The sequence below is a fragment of the Musca domestica genome, unplaced genomic scaffold (genome assembly GCF_030504385.1).
Source record: "Musca domestica strain aabys unplaced genomic scaffold, Musca_domestica.polishedcontigs.V.1.1 1, whole genome shotgun sequence".
Lineage (NCBI taxonomy): Eukaryota > Metazoa > Arthropoda > Insecta > Diptera > Muscidae > Musca > Musca domestica.
Window position 1 is genome coordinate 24,516,222 of NW_026712114.1, and position 25,398 is coordinate 24,541,619.

The 25,398-nt window shown below is 34.0% G+C and overlaps 2 protein-coding genes across 3 annotated transcripts in view; one reads left to right on the forward strand and one right to left on the reverse strand.

Annotated features, from left to right (window-relative positions):
- The window catches only part of LOC101900138 (cubilin), a 225,946-nt gene that overhangs the window by 62,591 nt on the left and 137,957 nt on the right, over nt 1-25,398 (forward strand). The window lies entirely within an intron of this gene.
- LOC101898308 (fatty acyl-CoA reductase wat) overlaps nt 3,928-25,398 on the reverse strand; it is a 50,968-nt gene continuing 29,497 nt past the window's right edge. The window contains exons 4-8 of the mRNA XM_005180049.4: nt 12,218-12,479; nt 11,928-12,129; nt 11,624-11,866; nt 11,305-11,562; nt 3,928-4,141 (exon numbers count right to left, since the gene is read on the reverse strand). Of these exons, the coding sequence (XP_005180106.1) occupies nt 4,048-4,141; nt 11,305-11,562; nt 11,624-11,866; nt 11,928-12,129; nt 12,218-12,479 (1,059 nt within the window). The 3' untranslated portion in view covers nt 3,928-4,047. The remainder of the gene's footprint in view (nt 4,142-11,304; nt 11,563-11,623; nt 11,867-11,927; nt 12,130-12,217; nt 12,480-25,398) is intronic.

Consider the following 25,398-nt stretch of genomic DNA (forward strand, 5'->3'; position numbering starts at 1 on the left):
GTCTGCGAAATTTTCTTTATGAGGATCCAAATTTATGCACTGCACTCAATTATGCATGAAAATGTTGAATTTAAAAATTATATTATTATTTTAATTTTAATGAGTATTGATCTCTGAATTTCACATTTATTTATATGCGCCGGAGATCGGCGCGTGTATGCATCTAACCTCCCATTTTGAAAAATTAATTATTTTATTTATTTTGCACATTTTGCAAGCGGCTTAAATCGGATGGAAAATATGGAATTTGTATTTCAATCTTAATCGATTTTGAATAAACTTGTAGGTATTTTTACCCTACAACATTATGTGTTGGGGTTATTATAAGTTTGATAGGGCCAAAAATTATGTAACACCTCGAAATATTGAATTCCGACACAGGAAACTATATATGTATCTCCCTATCTCGCCGAGCTGAATCGAACTAGCCATGTACGTCCGTCCGTCTGTTAATTTGTAATCAAGCTACATGTCGCAATTATGTCCTGATATCTACGAAGTTGAGCCTATTGTTTTTGGAGATAGTCGCAAAAAATTTTTTGCCTACCAATTTGGACGTTCATTGGACAACATGTAGAGGGTGAAATTGACTCTAACTTTTATGTAAAACCACTAAAGAAAGACTTTAAGTCGTCGGGCCTACACCATCCTACCCTACACCACTTTGCACATTTAGTACAGCTTTACATAACAAATAAAAGTTTTAATGGGGAATTTGTGAGAATTAAATCATACCAACTATGGTTAAGTAAAAGCCCAAAGGAACTAATATGTGGGAGGAATATCCTCCTCTGAATCGATTTCTACTTAATTTGTCGAGGCATTTGCGCCTTTACAATTCGAGCGTTTATAATCTATTTGGTGCACAATTAACTTGAAATCGGTTAGATATATGAGAGCAATATCTAAATCTGAACCGATCTCGATAAAATATTTCTGAGCTGTATTTGATATATTTTCCTGAATATCGTTACTACGGAGTCCATATTACGGCTATGCAGGGCAAATTCAACAAATCGAATGAACAATATGCATGGGAGCTATAGCTATATCTGAACCGATTTCCACCAAATTTGGTATACTGGTTTCTAGACTCAATTTGGTCGTAAGTACCAAATTCCATTCCATTTGGGCTAATAGCACACGTAAATCCGACAAAGTTATATATGGGAGCTATATCCAAATATTAAGCGATGTCGATAAAATTTAGCAAGTGTATTTCTGAGTTATATTTGATATATTTTCCCAAATATCGTTGTTACAGATTGCATATTACTGTTGCGTAGGACAAAAATAACAAATCGGAAGAACAATACAAAATGGGAGCTATATCTATATCTGAACCGATTTCGATCAAATTTGGCATTCTTATTTTCAGGACCAATCTGGTCGTACGTTCAAAATTTCATACTATTTGGGCTGATATTACAAGTTTGGTGCACAATATAAAGCAAATTGGACGAAAATATTTATGGGAGTCATACCTAAATTTTGAGCGATTATCTCAAATTTGAATAAGGTTCGTCCTTGGGTCAAAAAAATGATTTATGCAAAATTTCATCTGGATCGGGCAATAAATGCGAACTCTACTTTGTTTACAAAATACATGGACAGACGGACAGATAGACGGATGGACATGCATAAATGACTCAGAATGCATTGTGCACCAAACGTGTAATATCAGCCCGAATAGTATGAAATTTTGCACATACAACCAAATGAAAATAAGTATGCCAAATTTGATCGAAATCGGTTCAGATATAGCTATAGCTCCCATATATATTGTTCATCCGATTTGTGATTTTTGTCCTCCGCAGCCGTAATATGCACTCTGTAACAACAATATTTGGGTAAATATATCAAATGCAGCTCAGAAATACCTTTGCTAAATTGAATCGAGATCGATTCAGATTTGGATATAGCTCCCATATATAACTTCGTCCGAAATGGGATGGAATTTGGCACATATGACCGAATTTAGTCTAGAAGGTAGTATGCCAAATTTGGTGAAGATCGGCTCAGATAAAGCTATGGCTCCCATATACATTGTTCATCCGATTTGTTGTATTTGTTACCTACAGCCGTAATATGCACTCCGTAACAACGATATTCAGGGAAATATATCAAATACAGCTCAAAAATATCTTTGCCAAATTTTATCGAGATCGGTTCAGATTTGGATATAGTTCCCATATATATTTTTATCCGATTTCAAATTAATTTCGCACCAAATGGGCAATACAAGTCCGAATTTAAAAGATACAAATGCTTCGGCATATTTAGTCCTTTGAATTTTAAATTATAATTATAATCATAGCGTGTATGATTGAATTCTCCCATAAAAACTTTTAATTATTAAGTGGAGCTCAACTAAATTAGCAAAGTGGTGTAGGGTATCATAAAATCGGCCCCGCCCGACTTTAGGACTTTCTTTACTGGTTTATGCTGATTTCGTTGACGAATATAGCCAAATATCGTAGACAAGCAAATCAAATAGATGAGTCTAAATTTGGAGATACAGAGGGGCTTTTGGCTTTTGGAGATAATTGCAAAATATTTAGGGGTTCAAATTAACCAAAAACAGAAATGTTTTTCCGATCACACAATTGAAGCCAATCGACACGCATGTGAAGAGAGTTAAGGTCAGGGAAGAATTCTAGCATTTTGGATGACCATTGGATTAGCTGTAAAATGGACCACAACAACTAACAGCCCGAGTGCATTAATATTGAGCAAATGTCCCTAGTCAAAATCCTTATTTCAAAAGCGAAAACCTCCAATATGGATTTGGACATGAGGGGGCTTCTAACACATTGTGTGTTGTGGGGTATAACATAGTCGGCCCCGCACGACTATAGCCTTTGCTTGCTTGTTTTTTAAATTTTCTTCATATTTTTATCGCAAGCTATTTTTTTAGTTTGACTTACTATTTTGAATTTTACATTTTGTAAAGTTATTTGTTTACACTCTGCAACACTTTGTGTTGAGGGTATTGTATACAGGTCGCAATTAAGGTCCGACATTCACAAAATTTAGGATTTGGATCGAAACTGAAGCCTGTTGTTCTAAAATATGTACATTTATTGGTTCAAATGGAACAAAAAATAAATTTTCCTGATCTTGCAGTCGCTCTATAGGTCACTATTTGAATCGGAACACTGTGCTTAAAGTCTACCTACAATTCGAGTACATTGTACACACAATGGGTAAAGTTCACTTCTATGTCTTATCATTGTGGTCCCAAAATATTGTTTAATTAATACATTTCTATTCAAATTTTATATAATTGTCATTAACAGGTTCTAAATCAATAATTTTTGTGAAATTTCAATTATTAAATCTAGTATTAAAACCGGCATCGGAATACTTTTTACTTAGACTCTTTATTTATTGTGATGATATTGCGATGGAACGAGAAAATTCTAAATTATTACTTCGGGTAGATGGATTATTAGTTTATTACTATAACAGCTCCCATAAAACAAAACAATGAGCAACCGAAACGATAACAATTACAATTCGAATAAATTACATTCGTTGAGTTCACGAGAAATCGTTCACAAAAACAAAATAGAAACAAGAAAACACCCAGAAACTCACAAAAGCAAAACAAGTTAAATATAACCAAGGAAATAAAGACTTTCCTGGGTAAATAATTCATGAATTGTAATCGGCCGTATTATGCAATTTTCAATACACTGACCTTTAATTAAATAAATTTGTTGGTGTTGTTGTTACTATTACGTGTTGTTGCAACATTTAATTGAGAGACGAGTTACGTTTCGAGTGGTTTGTTTGCCCTTTGTTAATCAACGGATATTGAGGAAATTTATTGGCTACTTATGACACGAAAAGCGCTAGAGAAAATATAATTATTATTTAATTCGTTCATTTTTTTTTTGCAAATATAAATAAAACAAATTTACATTAAAAACCAAAAACACATTGTTTATTGTTATAAATTCTTAAAGATGTTAATAAAAAACGCCTTAACTATATTTTCAAAATAAAACATACTTAACATAGGGGGATCGTCACGCCTTAAAACTATGATAGAAAAATAAATTTCAACAACGACCACAGCAACCAAGCAATGCCGACAAAGGCAACAAGGTGGACGGCACAGTGTAGAATTTGAAATCTGAAATGAGGAAAGAAAAAAATAAAAATATTTGGGTGAATTGATTGGAATTACTGTAAATTGTATATTAAACAAAATGGACACATTTATTTCGAAATAAATTTTTCGAGCAAGAAAAAGATAGATGACCCCTATGAATTTTGCCAAAATTTTGCTACAGTTCATAATGGGTACCACCTCCAATTACCGAAAATTGCTTTCAGAGTTCCGCACATGGCTCCCACATAACGGCACTTCCATGTAAACGATATTTTCATGATTTTAGCCATATTGTACTTAGAAGTTAATATTCGTTATTGAAAAGGTTTTGTTAAAAATATTCTTTAAAAACTAACGATTTATTTCAGGAAGACCTTCTAAAAATATTCTTAAATTTAAACAAAGATTATCGGTCAGTAGTTTTTCGAAAATATACAAAAAAAATTAATTTTTGTTCAGAAATTACTAGACAAATATTTTTACAAAATAATCGTTCTGGGCCCCAAGGTTCCTGTAAAAAAATTCAGTCAGAAGGTCCTTGAAAATGTTAAAAAAGGATTGGATCACGATTTTGCTAATATATTAGCAAAACATAATTTTTAAGAAATTACGTGTTAAAATATCAACAAGCATAAAAGCTGCTAATTTCGGCCAGGCCGAACTTTTAATACCCTCCACCATTTTGAAGGAAGGAAAAGTTTCCAAAAAAATTCTGTCGAAAAATATGGGGACGAAGCTCTGAATATGTATTATTTTTTCCTTTTGTCATCGGCTACGAAACTACGAAATTTGAAACCATTCCGGTGAACAATGTCCCAGAATACCCAATAAAGAGAGGAACCGTTGTATGTTGGCTATACGATATCGTAGATACAAGCGCTTCCAGGTGGTGAAGTACTCAGAAGGAACTCCTTGTGTAGATTTTCAGACATTTCCATTGAAAAATGTAGCTAAAATCATCAAAATACAGAATATGGGGGGTACTACGATATCATGAACCGATATAGCCCATCTTCGAACTTTTTCTCCCTGCAGACAAAAGACTGATCTGCACGGCGGAAAGTATAAAAAACATTCAGAAGGAAATTCAAGAAAACATTTTTGAAATATTTAAAAAAAAATTTTAGAATGTCCTTCAACATTCTGATGCTTTTGTCCAGGCAATTCCAAAAAAATACTTTTGCAAAACCCATAATTCCTATCCGGAAAATAATCGGAAAACAATTATAATCTGTCCGGCTGACATTGTAAAAATAAGTGGGTTTCCTTAAAATATGCGCAATTTTTGGTCATTTTTGTCCACGATCTTTTTGAAAAAATATATTATTAAATATTAACCATTCATTGCAAGGGAGTTTCTTTAGCTCTAAAGGAAGTCCTTAAAAAATATTTTATAGGGCAAATTCAATAATAAGATCGGTCCTTTTAGCCAAATTCTGAAAAAAATCTCAGACACAAAATATTGAATTTTTTTTTAAAAATTTTATAATTTTTGGAAGTCTCTAAAAAAGATTTTTTAATAATAAATCCACTACTTATTTGCCCTGGAAATTTAGACTTATGATGTTTTAGATATACATGGGAGCTATATCTAAATCTGATCCGATGATCACCAATTTTAATAATGTTCGTCCTTGGGTCAATCAAACATTGTTTGCAAAATTTCATCTGAATCGGATAATAAATGCGACCTGAATTTTGTTCACAAGAATGCATGGACGGAGGGACTGACATGCTTAAATCGACTCAGAAAGTGATTCTATGAAGATCCTCAAAAGTATGGGTCTATCTCACTTCCTTCTCCAAACAAATACACAAAGACAACACCCTTAACACTATGTGATGTTGGATATAAAAATAATTTGTAATATGTTTTGGCTCAGAAAGTTTTTGTATTACATCATGCTCACGATTTCTGGCAGGTAGTAACACTAGACTGTAGTTTTAATCATTTAGAAAAATGGACCAGGAAGATTCTAAATTTATTAATAAAAAAAGAAAAATTTGGGCAAGAATTCTTAAATAAATGAAGATAATCTACGATTTTTGGTAGATAAGCGAAAAGACAGATTATCAGAAATTGGTTTGTGTTTAGGAAGACCTTAACAATTTTTGTTACCTATTCTCCACGAGTCAAGTCCAGGACGTATTTTTGAGAAGTTTCAAAATATCTACTACCTATGTCCAGGATCACCATGGACAAATTTTAAAAACATTATTTTTTTTTGTCAGAATGTCCTTAGAACAGGTTTGCAATCTCTTCCAATTAAGATACTAAATAATTCAAATAATCCACGAAATCGTGAAAAAAATCTAAAAATTAAAATTCTAAAAGAATGCGCTATTGTTGTTTACAAAGTCATTGAAAAAAAATAAATAAAAATGTCGAACTTTTTTATTGTTAAATTTACAGTAGTTTTATCAGGAAGTACTAAAACAATAATTTTAAATTTATTTTTGCCAAAAGTCTTTGTTATTATAAAGTCCTTGAAAGAATAGAATTCTTGGGCATGAAGTTCTTGAAAGAATTTCTAAAATATTTTTAATTTGAAAAATAAATCCTTACATATTTACGATTTTTTTTAAATTCCGGTCTTAAAATTCCATGATTTCTTTTCAGGATATGTAAAAAAAAACATGGAAATGTAAATAAAAATTCGAAATATCGCAAGTGGAGCTTTATCTTTATACGAAAGATATACGTAACCTAGACCTATGTTGACAATTTGGGAAACAAATTCGCCCAAATTCTGGTGCTGAATGTGACAGTACAATACCCCTGTAAATTTTGGACTTTTCAATCCAGTTAGTTAAGTACAGATCATCGGATAATGTCAAATTTAAAATTCTAATTCTACAACCGATCGAAACCGGCTTTCAATTGTTATAATTATTTAAACAAAAATTTAAAACAAAAACGTATTTCCGAAAGGAACTGGTTTGTAGTATAAAATGGAAAATAACAAATGATTTAATTTTTATTGGAGAGTTTTTTTATTTAAACATAACTAAGCGGTACTTAACCGCAATTGACGTAAATGAAATTATTATATTATTTGTATATTTGAAATGAAAAGTCGAACTCTGAAACTTTGCATGGAAACTTTTTCGATGACCGGTACTAAAGAAAAATAAGTTCATTGTCATATAATAACTGTCTATGGAATATTGAGTATTTATCATGTTTTGTCATAAACAGCAGCGGAATTTACAAAACCGGAAATATAGATATTATGTTATAAAAACTGATATATTTTATATAGTAAAACCATTTCGTTTGTAGGCAAAGTGTATATCACTTACATTTGCCGAATTTGTTTGAAATATTTATTCGTGTGGGAATAATTCGAAAATAATAAATCCCAGAGAATTTGGTAATACAAAACATTTTTCTAATTTGACAATGAATTAAAACAAGATCGTAATTCTTGTTTAATCATTCGGTGAGCAACAAAGTAATTCCGTATTTATTTATTGATTTTGGCACAACAATTTTTCAATAATTTGTAATTTTTGTTAGAAACACATACATATTTAAAACGACTAACCATGGGAATTTTGAACTTTCAGATTATTCTATTATAAATATAAAAAACGTATACGATTTAATTATAAATTATTACAAGTTCAAGGTTTGCAGTTCAACGACTTGTCAAATATGATTATTTTAACAAAACCAACCAAAAAGGCTGTTTCAATGCCAACAACAGTTTTCGAAGCATTCCCCAAAAAATAAGTAGGCAATTGCCCTACATAACAAAAAAAATACAATTGTTAGACTAAAATTTCTGAATTCCCTATCGGAACCCTGTTTGTGGTAGACTTTAAATTGGGGCTATCAAATATATCGCACGCGCAACACGTGGAAAGTATTGTCCTTGAATTAAAAACACGGGTATATAATAATATTGTATTGACCTGTATATAATAATATTAAATGAGCATTTTTCAATTAAATGGGGTATGTTAATTTAAAAAGTCAAATTGTATAAATCGTATATTTATTCCCTACAGCACTATGTGTTGGGGGTATTATATATAAGTTTGATTGGGCCAAAAATTATGTAACACCACGAAATATTGGTTTCCCACATAGGAAAGTATATATGGATCTTCCTATCTCGCCGAGCTGAGTCGATCTAGCTATGTATGTCCGTCTGTCCGTCTGTCCGTCTGTCCATGTTAATTTGTAATCACTCTACAGGTCGTAATTATGGCCGGATCTTCACAAATTTAGAATGTAGGTGGGGCTAGGGTCAGAATAGAACCCTATTTCGGTTTGAAATCGACCAAAAACTGAAAAAATTAATGATTTTGCAGTTGCTCTACAGGTCGCAATTATAGACCAATCAAAACGGAAGTTCGCATGGAGCTGGACCTTAGGGCTGGGCAGAAGCCTTCCAATTTTGATGGTCATCGGGTAATATTTAGTGGGTGAAATAGGCCACAACATTTATGTTAAATAAAAGTCAAATTTTCCATTAAACCGCGAATATTTTTAATCTCGGCGAAATCACAAATAGACGAACAGGTCAACTCTGACCGTTAAATAGATGCCGATAGTAAATATATCGGATATATATAGCGAAATATATACAATGTGTATTTCCAAAGAAGGGGATGTCAGTTAGAATGCTTATATATCAAGAATGACTGGACCGATTTTGACAAATGTTGTCACATCAGAATGCCCTCTTGACTTAAAAGTATAAAATGATGTTAATAAAGATTTTATAGTATTTTGTGACATTTTTTTATTTTTTCATATTTTTTATCGCATGCGATTTTTTTCAAATTTGACACGTCTATAGCCTTTGCTTACTTTTTTAATTTATATAATTATAAAACTCAAACTTCGCATGTTTGCCCCAAATCAAAATAAAACATAAAAAAATTTCGAATGACTGACATCTAGAGGACTAAAATAGTTACTTATTTTTAGTGTCACTTAATATAAAGTTCTACCTAAAACTAAATTTTCGGGCAAACAGTTTTTTGGTATCTTTCGTGATTTTATGCTTGACGCACATATGTACTTTAAAGCACACTGACGTTTTGGACTCAGACACTATCGAATTTAGTGATTCTCAACACTTTTACCATAAAAGACTAATTTTTCAAACTCCACGTCAAATTTCAAAATTCTGGACTAAATGTGTGATACTTTCAGCCATATTACCACAGAGGGTAGGTATCATTTGATACGGCCAAAACGTGCCTCATCGAAATAACGGTTTTATACCCTTAGTCAGATCAAATCCGTTTCTAGATATTTGGAGTCTATTCAGAGGTGTCCGTCCGGTTGGTTTGCCCAACAACGCTCGTTAGGAGTATCCGATTTGGTCCAAGCATGATATTATTATATTATTATCAAATTTAGGTTGAGTTTGGTATTGGCAAATAAAGGTCCAAATTTTCAAAGAAAATACAGGGTTGCCCATATTTGACGGACCCACCTGGCAACGCCATAACTTTTGACAGAGATGTCACATCGCTTAATGACATACCGCGTTTGAAGCGTCAGTCCAAGCAGATTTTTACCATGAACCAATACACGCCACGCGAGCGCTCTGAAATAGTTGAAATTTACATTCAACAGAAGAAGTCAATTGTGAAAACTCAACGTGCTTTTAAAACATTAAAAAATGTGAGAAGTGCGCCTTCTAAGAACACCATTAAGCGTTTATACGAAAAATGTTCGACTGGTAAGGCTCTTTCTAATCCGAAGAGGCCACATAAAAATCGACCAAGGCGATCGGCCGAGAATATCGCTGCCGTACGAGCCAGTGTTGAGAGGTCCCCAAGAACATCCCAAAAACGCCGTTCTCAGCAGTTGGGCATAGCTCGGTCCACTTTACAACGGATTATTCGCATTGATTTGCATTTGTTCCCGTACAAAATTCAATTGACGCAAAGAATGTTGCCTGCGGACAAGCCTCGTCTATTGGAATGGGCCCAAAGGTCCGTCGAATATGGGCAACCCTGTATTTTACTTCGTAGATACCTCAGGAACATTTCAACATTTTCCAAACATTATACCTTGTAATAATTCTATCAAACATTCGTCGGATACGAAATGGGCAAAAATTGGGCCACTCCATTCGAACCACCCCAATAAGTTCAAAATATATTTGAATAAACTGACATAGGCTGAGGGTACACATCAGTCGGCAAACCGGCTGATACTTTTATAACTGGTTTTTAGTACCTTTCAGTATGGATTTCCAATAAGAAGCTATTTTTCCTAATACCTCTCACTAATAGTGACGTAAAATCTCATGGTTATAACTTTAAAGACACAATATTCGGATTTTCACGTTCACCCTCTTCATACCAGAAGCAATTCCCATCCTAATTTTATTATACCCTCCACCATACTATGAAGGGGATATTAACTTTGTCATTCCGTTTGTAACTCCTCGAAATACTCATGTCAGACCCAACAAAGTATATATATTCTTGATCAGTGTAAAATTCTAAGTCGATTTAGCCATGTCCGTCTGTCTGTCTGTCTGTTGTAATCACGCTATCTTTCGAACGAATTGAGATAGAAGGCTAACATTTTGCACACGTATTTATTTTTCCAGTAGGCAGGTTAAGTTCGTAAATGGGCCATGTAGGTCCACGTTTTCATATAGCTCCCACATATAAGTACCTCCCGATATTCGGTATTTTGATGATTTTAGCGACATTATTCACCGGAATTGTTTCAAATTTGGTATTTGAGATTCGTAATGGATTCTACAGCCTATGACAGAAAATTATCTGTTCAGGTCCACGTCTTCGTATAGCCCCCATATAAAATTATCATAAATGTGAGAAATGTAGTCGTAATAGTCCACTTCGGGCAAGTTGTAATATTTATATCAGATTGGGGTCAGGTACAAAATGGAAAATATTGGCCCACTACTTCGGAATCATCCCCATAAAAGGGGATGAACAATCATAACGCAAGGCTGAGGGTATGGACCTTTTGGCAAAACCGACTGTTACTTTTTAACTTGTTTGCAAAAATGTCAAGGTATATATTGTAGTAAAATTTCATAGTATCCAATATTTGGGTTCATATTAACCCTACGTAGAGGTAATACAGAATCGGGCCTATTATTCACAGAGAAAAAATATATCAGCCTACACTGCCTTAATGAAATTGGTTCCGATTAAAAATCAATAATTTCACTTACTTTCTCAGTAATTTCTTGGCCTGCGGTATTGTCGACGGGTCTTCTTTGGCCAGAAAACGTCGCAAACCAAACAGACTATTATAGAAATATTTACTCCAGTCCAAGGCGACCATATCGAAATTATATATTCTGCGATCGTCGACGGTCATTATTTTCCATAAATTCTGTGTGTTTGTGGTGTCAAATGTAAAGTTGTTCTGTAAAAAGTAACGCAACAAATTGCACTGTTTGTGAATTTTCTTGTAGGCCTTTGTCATTCTGGAAAAGGGCAAAAAATACAATATAATAAAAATTCTGAAATTTTTAAATATTTTCCTACCTCGGTTTCTTGCCCATCAGCAGCAGCATAAAATCAATAAAAAATCCCGGCAAAGTGTGGTAAATCAGGATCAGAAAATTATAGAAATACTTATTTTGGGCAAATATTAGAAATGGATACCAAATCATGCTGGCCAGGGGAATTTCGACGCCATGTTCTTCGACGAATCGCTTGTAGGCACCCCAGTGCAATGTGTTCGATTGATCCGGTACTAAATTGTAAATTGTGGGATCACTGGAAGGTCTGCAAATAAAAATATATGTTTTTAGTCATTTCACATCTCTTTGGAACTGCTCCGACTCACATTTGTTTAACCGCCGTTCCGGTATACCAGGCACAGGCCAACATCATGTTGGCACAAAAATCCACCGGCACCAGACCAGCTTTATGATTCGGATTGCCATACATCACACGCAGAACACCATAGGCAGCTCCATATAAAACACTCATGGGTCCATACAAGTTGTCAATCCAGCCGGGGACAGGTTCGGCGCTGGTGGGCAGAACTGCGGATATACATTAGAATTATTTATTATTAATATTTCCATAGATTTATATTTAAATACATATGTATATGAATGTGTTGCTACTCACTTATTCCCGGTCGAAATATGCAAACCGGTAAATTTCCACAATACCGCAGCACCGCCTCCTCTGCCAGTGATTTTGTATAGCAATAGGTATTCGGATACTTTCCCACCAAATCCACCTCCATTCGATCGAATTTCTCATTACCCAAAATTTTCTTAATGCTCAACAAATCTTCGCTACTGATACCCAAATATTCCGTGTAGAAACGTTCTTCGCCATGTAAGGCCAAACAATTGGCAAAGGCCGAGGAGACGTGTACAAAGGCCTAAATTGGGGGTAAAGGGGGTAGAAAAGCAAAAGTTACAACGTTTCATTGTTATTCCACTCAGAATATAAATCATTGATTACAAATTAAGATGCTATCGTTAATTTCTACTCTCCGATCCCCTCACCTATTACTAGGTGTATGGGATATTTGCCAATTCTAAGGTGCAGGCCATTATCGGAATGTTCATTCATACATTCGTTCGTTCGTTCGTTCGCTGAGTTGTTATTGTCAGGTGATGACACTTGGAATTTCAATGAATTGTAAGAAAATAAATATGAGTGCATCTATTTGGATAGATTGCATGTCCAGTCAAACATGTGTATCTGAATGTACTTTCAGATTTTTCACAACCTCCACAATTAAATGGCGGGTAAAGTGTTAAAACTGTCAATTTTGGAAAAAAAAAAAAACCTTTAAAGTACGCATATGAAGAACAGACCTGTTGTGTGTAATTTGAGAGACATCCTATTTTAAAAACCTTCTGAACTATGTGTTAGGGGTATTAAAAGTTTGATTGGGCAGAACACCCCAAAATATTGATCCTACTTCCACCGATCGTAATATCTCGGCGTGCGGTGTCGATCTAGCTATGTGTATCCGTTTGTCCATGAAAGTTTTCGTATGAAATGTTGAGGGATGAAATGGTCCAACAATAGATGTTTTTCCTAATTTTGCAGTGCCCAGTTTATTGCCCAGAATAACAGAGGAATCGACGAGTCATTTCTCATGGGGTTAGGGTTTGAATGGACATCGGAAAATATTTAGAGGGTGAAATGGGCTATAATTTCTCTGTAAATAGGTATAACAAATTTCCGTCTAACCTCAAATATTTATACCCTACACCACGGAGAGAGAAGCGAGACAGACCCATAGTTCCTTTTGATGATACATTCTGAGTCGTCAGCCTGTCTATGTATTTTTGTAAACTATTTGCAGGTCGCATGTACTAACTGATCAAGATAAAATGTTGTACAAATCATTTGTTAGGCCCAATAACGCTTCCTATTGAAATTGGAGATAATCGGTCAAAAATTAGATGTAGCTCCCATATATACAGGGTGAGACAAAAAACTGCAACAAAGTCAAACGCCATAATTTTTACATTTCCTTTTTTAAATTTTATTGAACAAAAGAAAAAATGTGGGAAATAGCATCAAGTTTTAGCATAAGTTTAGATTTGTTCGAATTGGTCACCTTTGGCACGAATTATGGCCTTCAGACGGCCAATGAAACTGTCACACGCTGCCCGAATGTTGCTCTGCGGTATTTTGGTCCATTCCCGGCGAAGCGCTTGCTTGAAGTCATCAACACTTTGATATTTTTTTGTGGCAACCTTGCTTTCCAAAACCCTCCAGACACAATAGTCCGACAGATTGGTATCCGAAGATTTTGGTGGCCATTGTGCGCTGGAAATGAAGAGAGGAACCTCATTTTGTACCATTATTAGGTGGCTCGTGCTGAGTGCGATGGTGCTGAGTCCTGTTGGAATGTTCAAGGTCTGCGGCCATAATGTTTGCTTGCCCAAGACTTTAATGCAACCTCCAAAATATTTTCGCGATAATATTTGGCATTTATTCTGTCGATTAAAACGAGCGGAGAACGACTATCGGCTGTTATGGCGGCCCACACCATCACCATGGCCGGTGCTTTAGTTCTGGTTGCCAACCGAAAGTGCACATTTTCAGCTGACCTCTTTGGAAAGTAAACACAATCATTTTGTTTGTTTAAAAACTGCGGCAGTTCACTACTTTCGGCCAAGCGGTGCTACTCTTTAGCACTTTTGAGTGTATTTTCTTTCTGTTGCGGTGTAAGTTCTTGCGCTGTTTGGAATATCAATGGCTTTACCTCGAGCTCATTTTTCAATATTTGCCGAATGGAATATTGCGATATGTTCAGCTCAAGAGTCATTTTTCGGCCACTGCGACGCGGGGTTCGATCAAGTAGGTTCTTTACCTTTCGAACCATTTCTGCTGCTGATGTTGCTGTTTTCTTTCGTCCAATTCCTTGGCATCGGGCTACGCTACCAGTATCACGGTAATTCACATTTAAATGCTGCAGTGCTCTAACGATATCCACTTGTGGTTTTCAGCCAAATATAAAGAAATCACAGTCTCACGCTTGAATTCCATAGCAAATAACTTTTTTTTTTTTGAAAATGCTCAGCAAAATGCTTTTGTACGCTTGTAAACAATGTAATGAGCTGACACTGGAATTATTTTAAAAGCTGTCGAGTGACTTAGAAATGACAGCAGTCTGAATTTGGTTGCAGTTTTTTATCTCACCCTGTATATATGTTTTATCCGGTTTGGGGTTTAAAGTCCCTTACAAGTGTCATACGCATTCCACAACAATGATTTTTGGTACCAGATATCAGATATAGCTCTCAAATAAGTGTATCAAATTTTGTCAAGATCGGTTCAAATTAGGATATAGCTCCCAAATATATCCTCAACCGATTTCAAGTTAATTTTGCACCAAGTGGCCAATATCAGTCCAAATGACCTGAATTTTGGTATATGCCTACCAAATTCAGTCTAAAAGTAAGTACATTAAATTTGGTAAAAATCGGTTCAGATATAGCTATAGCGTCCATATATATTGTCATCTGATTTGGTGTTTAAGTCCCTCATATTCATAATATGCATTTGACAAGAATTATATTTAGTAACAGTTATCAGATACAGCCCAGAGATAACTATGCCAAAACTTATCAATATCGGTTTAGATTTGGATTTTGGTCCCATATATATCTTTAACCGATTTCGGGTTAATTGTGCACCAAATGGCCAATATCAGTCCTGAATTTTGGTACACCCGGCCGAATTCAATCTAGAAGCAAATACATCGAATTCGAAGGATTATTTTTGGATTTTCACTTTCATAAATTGCAAATTTCTATCACTTCGATGGGTAATTTCGATCCACTGTTTCTGGTACTTCCCCCAAAAAGATGTAAACATATAATATGTGTATTACACTTTCATAGGTTAGGTGTGAAAATCGCCAATATAGGCTGACCCTTTCTGTCATCTCTCATACAACAATGGAAGTATTACAGTCTGTGTCAAGCCAAAATCAATTGAATTCAAAATTTGATTACAACCCAAAAATTATCAACAACTTTTAAATTTCTTTAAAACATTGTCGTAATGCCAGAATTAACGCCTTCATATGACAATAATGTCGATATTGTTAATGACCGACCTGATCTGTCCCGAAAATGAAAGTTTACATTTAATTACGAAATGTCAAACAAATCAATGTTTACTGATTAATTATAACAAGGATAAATAAATTAAATTAAGTTCAACGAATTAATATTATTTTATAATATATTGATGATTAATGTATACATTTACATATATTACTTTTTAAATATATTAAATTGAACTGAAAAACAAGTAAGCAAAGGCTACAGTCGAGCGGGGCCGACCGTTGAATACCCTACAACACTATAATAAATGATACAGTTTATATAGGCGAGATACTCGAAAGAATTCCACAAGATATTGTGACAAATAATAAAAGAAAACCATCAGGTTCCGTTCTCTAATTTTCGAATAATAGCAACTTAAACTAATTTGCTCATTTCCAGTTTATTGATAGATGTAGCATGTAAATGGTCTTCCTAGATCTGGAACCAATATTTCCCAAAGACCTATAATCTCTCAGAAGTGACAAAAGATTAACATTTATTATTGGTTTTTAACTGAAACACATCTATATGAGATACAGACATTTGACTATATTCTTCAACGAAATCAGCGTTAACGAAATAGTCAGAAGTTCGTCTTTCCTGTATTTGTGAATTCTCCAAAAAGTCACCTGAATGGACATTGTCTTATTTTGTCTACAAAAGTTGGCAAACTCCTTTACACATTGAATATTTTTGGATGGCCATCCAAAACTGCTTGGCTTTTGCAATGTCCGGTAACCCCCCATTCAAATGTGTGTGAGGATCGGGCTATAATTACGACCTGCTGACAATTTTTGGTTTGGTTTTTTTTTGGTCCATTTCAACCCCTAAATATATGGCGATCATCTCCAAAAAGAGTAGGCTTCTATTCTGACCCTAATCTTATCTCCATGCAAAATTTCGTAAGGATCGGGCAATGAATGCGATCTGTATATGATATCCTGATATCCTAACTACTTGGTGATCAAATGTTTAATTCAAAATGAAAATATGCCAAAAATATGACAAAATTGAAAAAAAATGAGAAAATGTTACAAAATCAATATTTTTATCTTTAGAGAGATATTTTTATGCTATTTTTTAGATGTTTTATCTTTCCTGCCAAGAGGCCATTCTGAATTAATGAGAACTGTTGAAATCAGTTCAGCCGTTCTCGACATATATGACATCTTTCAAGCATATCTTCTTTGATAGACATATATATCGCACATATTTTGCTATATATCCGATTTGTTGTATGTTAACATCAATGTAATCTGATCTTCAATGTAACCATGTCATGGCTTTGTGATTTCACCGCGATTTAAAATATTCGCGGTATAATGAAAAATTTTGAATTTTTTCAACAAAAAAGATATGGTCTATTTTGCCCGCTAAATATTATCCGATGACCATCAAAATTGGTAGGCTTCTTCCCCGCCCTAAACTCTAGCTTCATGCGAAATTCCGCGTCGATTGGTCTATAATTGCGACCTGTATAGCTACTGCAAAATCCGACATTTTTTCTGTATTTGGTCCATTTCAACCCCTAAATATTATGCGATCATCTTCAAAAGAAATAGGGTTCTATTCTGACCTTAACCCCACCTCCATTGCTACATGGCCCATTTACGAACTTAACCTGCCTACTAGAAAAATAATTACGTGTGCAAAATTTTAGCCTTCTATCTCAATTCGTTCGAAAGATAGCGTCATTACAACAGACAGACGGACAGACAGACAGACGGACGGACATTGCTAAATCGACTTAGAATTTTACGCTGATCAAGAATATATATAGTTTGTTGGGTATTTCGAGGAGTTACAAACGAAATTACAAAGTTAATATACCCTCCCTATGGTGGAGGGTATAAAAAATGCGTCAAAAAACCCTCTAAATGAAAACCGTTATGTGGGGGCTAAAAAAAGACGTGATCTGCAAAAGTAATTTTTTGTCATGGGCTGTAGTACCGATTCCGAACTCTAAATACGAAATTTAAAACAATTCCGGTGAATAATGTAACTAATATCATCCGAATGTCGGAAGGTATTGTTATATGTCGGCTAAAACGAATACGTGGGCCTTTATAGACAACTTTTTTGTCGTAACTTACAGTACCCATTGTTAACTTCAAATACTAAATTTGAAACAATTGCGGTATATAAAAGCCTTAAAATTATAAAAATACCGGATATTGGTAGTACCGTTATATGGGGTCTATACGAAGATGTGGGCTTGCGTACGCGTTTTTCCGTCATAGGTTGTAGTACCCGTTAAAATCTTCAAATACGAAATTTGAAGCAACTCCGATAAATAATGTCGCAAAATCATCAAAACATCGAATATTGGGAGGTAGCGTTATATAGGGACTTTACGAAAACGTGGACCAACATGCCGCATTTATGAACTTAACCTGTCTACTAAATAAATCGACTTAGATTTTTACGCTGATCCAGAGTATATATACTTCGTAGGGTCTATCATGATTATTTCGAGAGTTTACAAACGGAATGGCAAAGTTAATATAACCTCCATAGAATGGTAGAGGGTATAAAAAGTGAATATGTTGAACCTTAATTCAAGAGTGAAACTGCATTTCACTTTCTACCCCTTTTCAATTGTATGTTCATTTCCATATGGAATTTCCAATCATTCCTGAAAAGGCCCTTCACATTTCCTAATTAATTTGGGAAATCCCATATGGAAATGAACTCGAAATTTGGAAAGGAAAACATTGGAGTAGTCTCGAAATGATATTCAAAGAAATTAAATTTTTCTCATTAATTACTATACGCTTTGCTAATAAAAATTATAATTACAGTTCATCAAATAAAAATAATTTAATTACAATTAAATAATATATAATGTAAAATATAATATAAAAATATATAATTTATTATTTTTGATGATAGATCGGCTGAAGGTCAGTAAAAAATTTTTATTTAGTTATCTCCTTTTTTCGCTTTATTATATCCAATATTTCGATTGTCATCGACAATCATCTTTAGGGATATTAACTTTGTTTTAGAGGAAAACGTCTGCTCTAATTTAACGTCAAATTCGAATTTGAAGATGATTGTCGATGACAATCGAAATATTGGATATAATAAAGAGAAAAAAGGAGATAACTAAATAAAATTGTTTTACTGACCTTCAGCCGAACTATCATCAAAAATATTAAAATCTACCAGGTCAACAATAAATAACAACATTATATAATTTATTAATTTATTTTGATGCAATGAAACGTTAGGTAATTAGCCAGTAACCTCTTTTCAAAGAGAAAGACACTTTGTAGAGCTCTCGTAACAAAAGAGTTTATATTGGAAATTTATGTGAAATAGATCATACCAACTATGAACCAAATAACATTGCTGTATAGTGCATGATATGACTTCGATAAGGATTATATTAAAACATATTTATTTGAGCAATATATATACCGGACCGAGTTTACCCCAATGGTAAATTTCGCTTGAATATGAAAAAATCTAATCAATTTGGGGTGATATTACATATATGGTGAGCAATAGACGTACAATCGGAGATATATAAAAAAGGTATATAAAACCCCTAACCGATCTCGATAATATTTGACAGAGGCATTTTCGAACAGCATCATCACCAATATCATTGTTGTGGAAGGCATATTACGCATGTTAGCAACTTTAACACCTAATCGGAAGAAATATATATATATATATATATATATATATATATATATATATATATATATATATATATATATATATATATATGGGAGCTATAAGTATATCTGAACCGAATTTCGCCAAAATTTGAAGCACTTGGTAAAGGCTGAATTCCGTCAGAATCCAGTCCATTCGGGCTGATATTAGCCATTTGGTGCACAATAAACCTGAAATCGGATTAAGTATATATATGGGAGCTATATCCAAATGTTAGCCGTTCTCAATAAAATTTGGTAAATGTATTTCCGAGCTCTATAAGATATCTGGTACCAAATATTATTGTTGTCGAATGCATATTATGAATGTGTGGGACTTAAACACCAAATCGGATGAAGCATATAAATGGGAGCTATAGCTATATCTGAACCGATTTTCTCCGAATTTGTGACGGTCGGATGTGTCAAAATTCTGGAAATTGGGCTGATATTGGCCTTTTGGCGCACAATTAGTCTAATATATGGGTGCTATATCCTAATATGATACAATCTCGATAAAATTTTATATATGTATTTCTGGCCTGTATCGGATATCTGGTACGAAATATCATACTTGTGAAGTACATATTACGCATTTGAGAGACTAAAAACTCCAAATCGGATGAAACATGTATGTATAGGAGCTTTACCTACATCTGAACCTATTATCACCAAATTTGATGTACTTGCTTCTGGATTGAATTCGGTTGGATGTGCCAAAATTCAGTTCATTTCGGCTGATATTAGCCATTTGCTACACAATTAACCCTAAATCGGTTGAAAATATATATCTAAATTTGAACCTATTCTCGCCAATTTCTAGAGGGCTCGTCCTCGGGCCAAACAAATATTGTTTGGAAAATTTTATATCAATCGGATAAAAAATGAATTTTGTTCACAAAAATACATCGACAGACGGACGGACTGACTGACAAAAAGTAATTCTCAAAAAGTGATTCTATAAAGATCTTCAGAAGAAACTATGGGTCTATCTCGCTTCCCTCTCCATGTTACAAACAACTGCACAAATACATAATAACCTTACCACTATGTGGTGTAGGGTATTAAAGGGAGCTATACGAAGACCAGCACCTGCAATTTTCTGTCTGTAGTACTTATTAGGAATTTCAAATACGAAATTCGATATAATTCCGTTGAATAATGTCGTTAAAATTATTAAAATATCGAATATAGGGATATGCCGTTATATGTGGTTTTACGAAGACGTGGACCTATATGAGTAATACCCATTGGGAACTTAAAATTCCAACTTTCCATTCCAAGTGTGATACAAATAATCAAAATGTCGAATATCTGGAGCTTAATGTGGACTATACCAGAACCTAGACCTATATTGACAATTCTATGGACAGATATTTCTTACATAATGGCCAGTTTACAGCAAATTCGGGCTAAAGTTACGACTAAAACATCCAAAAAAACTTAGATCTTTCAATACAGTTAGGCCAAAAGTCCTGAAGTCCCAACACACATCAGATTAAAATTGTATCAACCTACTTCATTTCGTTCTGAAACTTGAGTAATTTCCACAGACGGACGGATATCGCTAAATCGACAGAGACTTTTATGCTGATCAAAATTAGTACCCATTAGGAACTTCAAATATGAAATTCGATATAATTTCGGTGAATAATGTCACTAAAATCATGAAAATAGCGAATAAAGGGATGTATCGTTTTATGTGGCTTTACGAAGGCGTGGACTTGTATGAACAATTTTCTGTCATAGGAAACTTAAAATTGGAAACTTAAAATTCCAAATTTGAAACATTGGCAAGTGTGACACAAATCATCAAAATGTCGAATATCTGGAGGTACAGCTATATAAGGGCATTACCAGAACTGACATTTGTATACACGGATGTTCCTTACATAATGGCCAGTTTATAGCAAATTTGGGCTAAAATTACGACTAAAACATCCAAAAAAAAACTTAGATCTGTCAGTACAGTTATATGGGAGCTATACCTAAACGTGGATCTATATAGGCCATTTAAAATACCAAAAGTCCTGCAGTCCTAACACACATCAGAGTAAAATTGTATCAACCTACTTCATTCCGTTCGGAAACTTGAGTAATTTCCACAGACGGTCGGACGGATATCGCTAAATCGACATAGAATTTTATGCTGATCAAGAACACGTTGTGGGGTAAAAAAAATTGTAAATTTCGGGGTGTGACATTTCTTTTTATACCCTACACCACAAGGTGGTGAGGGTATTATGTCTTTGTGCATTTGTTTGTGACAGGCAAAAGGAAACGAGATAGACCCATAGTTCCTTTTGATGATCTGCATAGAATCACTTTCTGAGTTGATTTATGCATGTCAGTCCGTCTGTCCGTCCGTCCGTCTGTCCATGTATTCTTGTGAACAAAATGCAGGTCGCATTTATTATCCGATTGAGATGAAATTTTCCAAACAACATTTGTTTGGCCCAAGGACGAACCCTATTGAAATTGGAGATAATCGGTAAAAATTTAGATATAGCTCACATATATATCTTCGTCCGATTTGCTTTTATTGTGCCCGAATAGTATAAAATTTTGCACATACAACCAAATTAGGCCTGAAAATAAGTATGCCAAATTTGATCGAAATCGGTTCAGATATAGCTATAGCTCCTATATATATTGTTCATCCGATTTGTTATTTTTGTTCTCCGCAGCCGTAATATGCACTCTGTAACAACAATATTTGGGGAAATATATCAAATGCAGCTCAGAAATACCTTTGCTAAATTTTATCGAGATCGGTTCAGATTTGGATATAGCTCCCATATATAACTTCGTCCGATTTACCTTTTATTGTGCACCAAACGTCTAATATTTGGGATGGAATTTGGCACATACGACCGAATTTAGTCTAGAAGGTAGTATGCCAAATTTGGTGAAGATCGGTTCAGATATAGCTATAGCTCCCATATATATTGTTCATCTGATTTGTTGTATTTGTTACCTACAGCCGTAATATGCACTCCGTAACAACGATATTCAGGGAAATATATCAAATACAGCTCAAAAATATCTTTGCCAAATTTTATCGAGATCGGTTCAGATTTGGATATAGTTCCCATATATATTTTTATCCGATTTCAAGTTAATTTCGCACCAAATGGGCAATACAAGTCCGAATTTAAAAGATACAAATGCTTTGGCATATTAAGTTCTTTGAACCTTAAATTATAATTATAATCATAGCGTGTATGATTGAATTCTCCCATAAAAACTTTTAATTATTAAGTGGAGCTCAACTAAATTAGCAAAGTGGTGTAGGGTATCATAAAATCGGCCCCGCCCGACTTTAGGACTTTCTTTACTGGTTTAATTATGGCACTACTCGAGTAAATGAACGAATTAATTTCTAAGAATACCCTTCACATTTTCTTAATTTATTTGGGAAATTCCATATGAAAATGATTATAATATTGGCAATGTCGTAATTGGATCGTATTTGGAAATGAAAGTTCACTTTTAATTTAAAGTTCAAACAAATTCACTTTTACTTATTAATTCGGACAAGATTTGCTAATAAAAAATAATATACAGTTCATTGAATTAATATAATTTAATTACAAATAAATATGTAATTTATATGTCAATTTTGATTTATTGAAACGTTAACGTCATTATGGAAATAAATGAAAACCTTAGTGCCGTAATACGAAAATATTTGGATAAATTATATCTCATATATTAAATTATCCAATTCCTCCTTCATTCATCAATATAAGCAAATAAAAACACTTTAAGGATTTTAAATTACAGTCAACACTAACACAACCAGCTGCATTTCCTATCAACGTCTCTCACTTTGCTGCCATTATGACTACTAATCTTTTTATACTCTTCCTTGAACATGTAAATTTACAAATATTTAATGTCTTGTAAAATAATAAAAAAAACTACCACAAGATAAGCCAACAGCCGAAGCAGTGGCAGTAGTAGTAGTTCAGTATGAACATTGCAAACAACCAACTATGACACTTCCTCCACATATCTCATTGCATCGCATAAATTTATGCCGTTGCCAGTTTGACTCCAAAGAAGACGAAGCAAAAACACAAAAAGCAAAATACTCAATGTGTGATATATGATATCGGAGACGCCTTAGCTGTTTGACTAAAGAAAAGAAAAATTGGAAAAATCCACACATTAAACCCCGAAAAAGAATTATGCAATGTAAACGTTTTGTGATTTTCTTTAGACATCGCAGCTTGATTTTATGTAATGCAATTTTCTTTTCTCCCGCTTCACTCTCACTCGCTCCTCACTCACTTGATGAGATTGTAAGTTGGTGGAAAATGTAGTTTTGCAAGTCCATCCATTTCTTTGTCTGTCCATTGTTTAAATAGGCGCAAACACAGATACGTACTTCAAGCGATGGGAATTTGTTGGCAATGGAGGCCAATTGGAGAGTTGCCATTTGCCGATCAGATTTTTATGAAAAATCAAACCAAAAAAATGGTTTTAATAATATATAGTCTATGCGGACTATAGCATTTTTGAGTTAATTTGAAGTTTTCAATTGGCTCCCCACAATACTCTCAAAATGATCATTTATCCATTTATATATGCGACCAAAGTTTGTGTAATTTTTAAATGAATAAATAAATAGTCAGTACACTGAAAAAAAGAATGTACTGTTTTAATTTCTTATTTCGAAAAATTTCAAAGGATTTAATTTAAAATTTTTAGCATTATCAGCGGGGTACAGATCTAGTCCATCATTGAACATAATCTAAATTTCAGAGAAATGTAAGGTTGTGTGAAGTTTTAACCAATTCAGATACGTCCTCCAATCTAGTGTTACTTGCATTATGGCTTATCTTTGAATATCTAGCGATGTCCGCCAATCGCCAAATGCAAAAAGATTTTTTAAAAATTGACAAATAAATTTTATTTGTATATAATTATTTTTAATTAATTATAATTAATTCGACGAAGAAGCATTAATATTTCCATTGACAGAACTTGTCGAAATTAATTATAACAAGTGAATTAGTTGGAACTTTGAATTAAAAGCGAATTTTCACTTCGAGACAACCCAAGAACGACCTTTCCAGTTTTAACTTCATAGCGATATGAAATGTTCACAATTAATTATATCACGTAATACAGCAGCAAGGTACTACCAGTCTGATCTTTTAAAATTCTCCACCATTTGGAAGGAACTTGCGAAATTTTGCATAGCATTTTTTGCAATTTTGCTGAAAAAATTCCACTAAAAATATCAAAATACCGAATATCGGGTATTGCCAACAACTAACTTTGAGAAAATTTCCCTGAACAATAGCCAAAAATCGTCAATATACCGAATATTGCAAGGTACAGTTATGAACCGTTATATGGGGCTATACGAAGAGGTCATAGGTTGTAGTACCCATTACGAATTCCAAATTTTAAAAAATACCGAATATCGGTGGTTGTGGGGACTATAGTAAAACATGGACCTATATGAAGAGTTTTCTGCAAGAATATATACTGGCAACACAAACTGCTTATATACATCAATCTGTCTTAAAGAAGCAAACCACCTTAAATCTGCAGGTATGGTTTCAAAAAGGGGTTATACCAAAACCTGGACCTACATGGCCTATCTTAAATTCCAAAACTTCTACGTACCCAAAATACATCTGAGTAAAATGTTATAACCCAATACATTTCGTTCGGAAGATAGAGCGATTTCCAGAGAGCTGACGGGCACTAATAAATAGATATAGAATTTATGCTGATCAAGACAATTTCAGACTGCTGTCATTTCTAAGCCAATCGTCCGACAGCTATCAAAATTATTCCATTGGCAGCTGATTATATTGTCTACAAGCGGAACAAAGCATTTTGGTGAGAATTTTGCAGAACAAAAAGTTATTCGTAATGGAATTTAAGCGTGATAGTGTGATTTCTTTAGTAAAGGCTGGGGATAAATCTTTTGTGTCTCGTACCATCGCTCCTTACCGTGATACTGGTAGCGTAGCACGACGTCAGGGAAGTGGACGGAAGAAAACAGCAACTTCAGCAGAAATGGTTCGCCAAG